General features: G+C 44.6%; 1 protein-coding gene across 1 annotated transcript in view; it reads left to right on the top strand.

The window, feature by feature from the left end:
• Positions 1-6,955, top strand: part of Denr (density-regulated protein) — a 16,514-nt gene that overhangs the window by 4,881 nt on the left and 4,678 nt on the right. The window contains exons 3-6 of the mRNA XM_005403074.2: positions 894-913; positions 1,970-2,054; positions 4,295-4,378; positions 6,605-6,721. Coding sequence (XP_005403131.1) covers positions 894-913; positions 1,970-2,054; positions 4,295-4,378; positions 6,605-6,721 — 306 coding nt within the window. The remainder of the gene's footprint in view (positions 1-893; positions 914-1,969; positions 2,055-4,294; positions 4,379-6,604; positions 6,722-6,955) is intronic.

Genomic DNA, 6,955 nt, shown 5'->3' with positions numbered 1-6,955 from the left:
TCAAAAAAAAAAAAGAGGGAGGACTCTCAAGAAAAGAAGAGGGTGGGCTGGGCATGGTGGCGCACACCTGTAATCCCAGCACTTGGGGAGGCTGAGGCAGGAGGATCGTTGTGAGTTCCAGACCAGCCTGGGCTACAAAGTGAGCTCAAGGCCAGCCTGAACTGCATAGCAAGACCCTGTCTCAAAAAGCCAAAAAAAAAAGAAGAGGGAGTACTTGCTAAAGAGAAAAATAGAAGTGGTGACAGAGGCCCATTCCTTATTCCTTTGCTATCCTCTCCTTCCCTCTTCAAAAAGATAAGGGTGCAGATTAGAAGAGGCTGGTCTCAACTCTCGGCTGGAGTCTAACTGAGACCTCAGAGAGCAGTTTAAATGCATTTAGGAACATGCTCTAAGCTTCTGCCTGTGCCAGGCATTGTGTTCCACATTCAGGAGTGAGTGAGACTCAGTTATCTTCTAGAAGCCATTTTGACAGATGCTTTATGATGTGCTAAAGCGTTGATGTTAGCTGGGCATGGTGGTACATGCCTGTAATCCCAGCACTCAGGAGACTGAGGCAGGAGGATCGCTGCTAGTTCGAGGCCAGCCTAGACTATGTAGTGAGTTTAAGGCCAGTCTGAACTACCTAGTGAGATCCTGTCTCAAAAAGCAAAACAAAACAAAGCAAAAGGGTGGTGTTTCATCAACTACATTCTTTCAATCAGAAAATCGGTGTTGTCTCAAGTAACCATGTGCATTTTACCTCAAAAAAACCCTGAAGGTAGCATTTGAAAGGTGATAAAGAAATATTAGAGGAAAAAGTAGAAGTGAGACATTATGTCAAATGTAATAACTAATAACCTTAGATGTGTTTAAATACTTAACATTTTAAATCGTTTTTTTCTCCATTTCCCCAGTTTGTTCATTACCGACAGAGGTAAGTCCTTTTAAATGTTTTTCTCTTTTAATAGTGTCTGCATTTGAGGTCACTCTTTGTTTTAGAGCTAACCTTAGAGCTTTCTTTTTTTTATTTTTGATTCTATATCAGTTGATAGTAGAAGTCCACCTTTTTTTAAAACAGTACTGGGGATTGAACCACTAAGCTACATCCCCAGCTCTTTATTTTGAGACAGGGTCTTGCTGAGCTGCCAAAGCTGGACTCAAACTTGCAGCCCTCTTCCTCCCAGAATGCTAGAATTAACTATGGTTTGGAATGTTTTTATGGCCTCCCATAGTGCTGGGGTTACACACAGTGTGTTGCTGTGCCTGGCTTTTGTGTTGTTTTGTTTCATGTTTTTTTGTTTCTTTTTTTCTTTTTTTTTTTTAAGACAGGGTCTCTCTGTGCAGTTGAGGGTGGCCTTGAGCTCACTTTGTAGCCCAGGCTGGTCTCGAACTCACAATGATCCTCCTGCCTCAGCCTCCCGAGTGCTGGGATTACAGGCGTGCGCCACCACGCCTGGCTCGTTTTGTTGTTGAGGGGAATAGCTGGGACCACAGGTGGATGCCATTGTGCCAGTTAATACATGTACTGCACTTGCACTTGGCTGTACATTTTGGATTTTTGCATGGAACTCATGAATAGTCAGTTGATGAACAACAGTAACTTTAAAGCCAGAACTTACATGTCTGAGCAGAGAGGGTAAAAAAGCAGTGCAGGGGCTGGGGATTTAGCTCAGCGGCAAAAGCGCCTGCCTGGCAAGCGCAAGGTCGTGAATTGAGTTCCCGGTACCGGAGAAAAACCAAAAAAAAAAAAAAAAAAGCAGTGCAGATTTTGTGTAAAACTTTCTACAGTTAGGAGGTGCCTAATCCTTTTCGATTTCTAGTTTTTTGTGGGGCATTTTCTGCTTGAATGGAGGTTTCCTGTGGGTGAGAAATCAGGTGGAAGTCATTCTGTTCTTTATATAGCGAGTATAGAAAATGATTTTTAATTTAAATGTATTGTTTGAAAATGTTTTCTTAATTCAGTTTGTTCTTTTTCTTTTTCTTCCCACAGTACTGTGAATATATGCCTGATGTTACTAAATGTAGACAATGGTTAGAGAAGAATTTTCCAAATGAATTTGCAAAACTCACTGTAGGTATGAACCTTTTCTTCCTTTTATCGAGCTTGTATATCTGAAACAAGTGCACATATAGCGAGATTTTAAAGATATGAAAGTCCACCTTTAGTAGGATACAGAGTTTCATTAATTTTTTATTAACGTTAAAACTCTTCAGGTCTCTGAGACAGGACAGCTAAGTAGCAGTGTGTTACGAAAGACAGTAAAGGATTTAGGGGCAAGTGTATGTTCGTGTTCACTGTGAGCACCCTGTGTGCTGTCCACTGTTTGGGTTTTGGGGATAAAGCAATAGCAAGAGCTCTACTCTGTAGGAATGATATTCTAGAAGGAGAAGTGAATCAGGTGTGTAAAAGGTGTATAGATAACGGTAAGCAGAAAGGAGGAAGGTAAGCCTAAGCGCTGTCCAGAGGAGATTGAAATTTTAGTGACCTGAGCTGATTTTGCTACAAGATAGCATTTGATGGATGACTTTTGGAATTGAAGGAGTAAATCACATGGTTGTCTAGGCCGAGGAGAGAGCTAGTGCCAGGGCCCTGAGAGGAAATTTCCCCCGTAAATTCCAGATACAGCAAAGCGGCGCGAGGGTGTCCTCAATGGCAGAGCAGTTCCCTGTCCTGCAAGGGGGCCTGGTGCAATCTCCAGCGCCATGAAGAAAGAAAGAGGCAACCAGGGGGCTTTTGCTGGAGCCATCAGCCTGGGGAAGAGGGGTTGGATGTGAAGTTACAGAGAGCGAATGTTGGCACTCACTGAGCAAGATGGGAGTGGGGTCGAGCGGAAGAGCTTCAGCAGCACCACTTTGGCTGCTGGCTTAAGAATAGACTCAAAAGGGATACGGGCAGAACAGCAGGGCAGTCAGCCGGGGCTGTCGTGATGACTTGGGCCAAAGAGGTGGCAGTGGAGGAAGGTGGTGAGAAGTGGTCAGATGCTGAACATATTTTGAAGGTGGAGCTGGCAGGATTTTCTGAGGTATTGGTTATGAGGTGCAAAGAAAAGGGGGCATCTAAGGTTTTGGTCCACGTACCTAGAAGAATAGAGTTGCTGTTGCCAGGAGTTGGGCAGACTGTGGAAGACAGATGTCCTGAGGGTACTGAGGCTGCTGGCTTCTCCTGCAAGACTGGTTAAATGGCAGTGGTGTCAGGACAAGCGAAAGCCTGGCCTGTTACAGACCTTCCACAGAGCGTCGTGTGTTGCCCACTCTGCGGCTCAGTTTTCAGCTTATATTACGATGCACAAACCTGTATGCCCGATGAGGCCTTACAGGCCAGTGGCTGTGTAGTTCCTGTCCAGGGTTAGCTGAGAGCCTTGTGTCTGGTCATGTGGTCATTCTCTGTTGTTTGCCCTAGGTCTGGCTTGCCAAGGCCATGATTGTCTTAGAGGGTGTATGGGGGGAGGAGCCCTTCTCACCCAGGACTGATGTGACAAGATGAGTTAGCTGCTCCTGCAGGGCCTGAGTGTCTTGTGCTCCTTCCTATGGCTAAGGAAATCCTAATCCTCCCTTATCAAAGACCATTTTCCAGTCCCATCACTTTCTGTGTCAGTCAGCTTGGTGTCACTCTATAATAAATACTTGAAATAACTCATAGAGAAAAGGTTTCTTCTGGCTCATAGTTGTAGAGGGTTCAGTCCGTGATCAGTGGCCCCTTTGCTTTGGGCCTGTGGTGAGGAAGCTTATCACAGTGGTGGTATCTGGTGGAGCAGAGTTGCACACCACAGTGCCAGGAAGTGAGGAGGACGAAGAGTGAGCTGGGGTCCTGCTGTCCCTGGAGCACACCTCTTAAAGGTTGTGCCGCCCTGGAATTAAGCCTTTAACACAGGACCTTTTAGGGTACATGTATACAGACCATAGTACTCTTTCAGAATGACCCTAGAATTAGGTTTGGAAAGGAATGGAGGGCCGGGGATGTAGCTCAGTGGCACAAGCGCTTGCCTGGTGAGCTTGAGGTCATGAGTTCGATTCTCGGTACCCCCCAAAAATTTTTGTTTTGTTTTGTTTTTTTCTGGTACTGGGAATTGAACTCACTACCTTGCGCTTGCTAGGCAGACGCTGTGCTGCTGAGCTAAATCTAAATCCACAGCTCCTGCAAAAAAATTTTTAAAAATTTTAAAAAAAAGGAAAGGAATGTGGCCTTGTAATTATTTGCCTCACAGATGTCATCCTTGTTTGGTAAAATGCCTTATTTGGGTATGAGGTTGTTCAAAGGTGATTACTTAACGCATGAAATGATGTTCATCCTCTTCAATTTCATTTTTATATCTAGAAAATTCACCCAAACAAGAAGCTGGAATTAGTGAAGGTCAAGGATCAGTAGGGGAAGAAGAAGAGAAGAAAAAACAAAAGAGAGGTAAGACTTAAATCTGCATGTTGATTTATACAAACATACTTTCTCTCTGATAGAAGAAATTAAGAAGGTTCCCAAAGTTTAAAAAATGTTACGATTGTAATTCTGCATATGTATCATTATAAAATTACCTTCTCAGAGCCGGGTGTGGTGGCACACACCTGTAATCCCAGCACTCGGGAGGCTGAGGCAGGAGGATCGTTGAGAGTTCAAGGCCAGCCTGAACTGCATAGTGAAACCCTGTCTCAAAAAGACAAAAACAAAAAAAATTACCTTCTCAGGATCATGATTGGGTGTGGTATGATTTGTCCATTATTAGTATACCGGATCTAAGAAAGCATTCCAATTTGCCGTCTGTATACATAAAATGTAACCAGCTATTTAGAATTCTGTGTATTCTGTTTTATCATTACTTCCAATAGCTTAAAAACTTCAGTTTCTAGTGTTGCATATGTCTGTTTCCAGCTTCTAGAACTTAATTCTTCATGCCCTGGATCTTATCCTTGCCCGTGTCCCTATAACTACAGTTAGCTTGTGAAGACTTTCAGGATTTTGCATCTTATTTTGGGAGGATGACAGGCATGCAGGACCTGTCCTGGTTTAAATTTTGCATGTTGACTCTCTCCCAAGAGCCCGTGTCTGTCTGTGTTTAACCCTCCCTTCTCAGCCAGATGTCTTCACTAGGACTAGACTCAGCGCTCCCTCTCTCGTCTCACTCCATGTGTCCTAACCTGACTTGGACGCCATGAAGCTATCCTAATACAAACCTCCGGGGGCTTGGCGGTCGCTAAGTCAGAAGAGCACCTGGCACGCTCCTCTCCTGCAGTGTGCACCCCCTTGGTGTTTGTGGCATTCTTCCTTCCTAGGTCTCCTGCCTGTCACTCATCGGTCTTCTGTGTAGACTTCTCTTCCATCACTTAACAGCAGGTGTTTCCCAGTATTCTGTCCCCTGTCCTCTTACCTTCTTGCTCTCTTTCCTTTCACCCAGATGCTTCCTTGTCCTTCAAGGCCCACTGAATGATTGTGTCCCACCCTTGCCTTCTCCATGCCCCACCCCGTGTAACTCCACATCTCTGCCTGGCTCGTGTCTGTAGATTGGAAGGATGCGTGCATGGTCCCACAGGCACCACATTCAGAGCACTTTCAAAACCAGACTTGCCAAGTCTCAAGTTGACTTTCATTTTCCCCATTTTGGTAGTGGCTGCATGAATTATCCTGTCATCTGAACCAAACCCTGAGCACCAGCTTAGTCTCCTCTTTTGCCGCCTTTAATCAGTTCTAGTTCTTCTTTCTCCTCCTTCCTCTCTGTATCCTGTGCCTGGTAGCCATTACTGTTGCCATGTTTGGTTTTTTGTTCTGATTAGTTTCTGCCTGAGCCGATGCAGGATTTCAGTGGCCTTTCTGCTGGCCCTGTTCTTCACAGATCCGACCTCTTCACTGTACATAGCGTGATCTTGGTAAAACAGATCTAGGTATTTCATGCCTACGATCTCTCAGTGGCTTCTCCTCTCACAGTATGAGATCTCATACAGAGCTTCGGGCCCTTCAGACTGCTGCATAGTCTTTTGCTCTTCTGGCTTCATGTGCTGCATGCGCATACGTACCCGTACCTGAAGATGCATGAAGTTTCCAAATAGAATCTCTTTTGGTATTTTCCATCCCTGTACTTGTTCCGTTTCCCTACAGTGTCCTTTTTATTTTTTCCTTTGTGGCATTGGGGATTGAACCCAGGCCTTCTCACTGAGCTATATACCCAGCTTTTTAGTTTTTAAGATAGTCTTGCTCAGTTGCCCAGGCAACATGAAATCCCCTGCCTCAGCCTCACAAAATACTGGGATTGTAAGTGTGTGCCATCATACTCAGCTGAATATCCTTTCTTAGACCTCTCCACCCCTTTTCCTCGAATCTGAGCACTTGTTCTTTAGGACCTACCTCAGATGTCACCTCTTCTAGGAAACCTTTTCTGGCCTCTAGAAGCAGATAAAGCCATTCATTCCTCTGTAAAGCTGCGGTAGTGCTTTATTCCTAGAGGTTGTTGTAATTAAGTAAGTTTTTTGCCGGGGGGCGGGGGGGTGATTCACTAGACTGGGAGTCCCTAGAGTGCAGGGACTGTGTTCTGTTCCTCCTTGTGTCCTTAGGCCTTAGTGCAGGGCTGGGCAGTTTTAAGACATAGTATCTTACAATGATGATAAAAATGAAGCAATTAATGTAAAGTCTTTCTTAATACAGGTGGAAGGGGTCAAATAAAGCAGAAAAAGAAGACCGTACCACAAAAGGTCACTATAGCCAAAATTCCCAGAGCAAAGAAGAAATATGTGACAAGAGTGTGTGGCCTTGCAACTTTTGGTGAGTTCAGGCTTCTGTTTGTTTTGCACTGCTGGAAGTTAAATATGTTAATATGCTTTGCATGTGTGAGCTGTGTTCTCTCACTTCTTTCTTGTCTTACCTGTTGTTACGAAGGCCTGTTTTTACTAAGAATACACAAAACCAGCCAGTGATGTAGTTCAGTGGCACAAGTGCCTGTCTGGCAAGAGTGAGGTCCTGAGTTCAATTCCCGGTACCAAAAAAACCACATGCACA

Source organism: Chinchilla lanigera, unplaced genomic scaffold (assembly GCF_000276665.1).
Source record: "Chinchilla lanigera isolate Chin_1 unplaced genomic scaffold, ChiLan1.0 scaffold00081, whole genome shotgun sequence".
In the NCBI taxonomy this organism is placed as follows: Eukaryota; Metazoa; Chordata; class Mammalia; order Rodentia; family Chinchillidae; genus Chinchilla; species Chinchilla lanigera.
The sequence above is the reverse complement of the archived record's forward strand: the minus strand, read 5'-3'. Positions and strand labels throughout refer to the sequence as shown.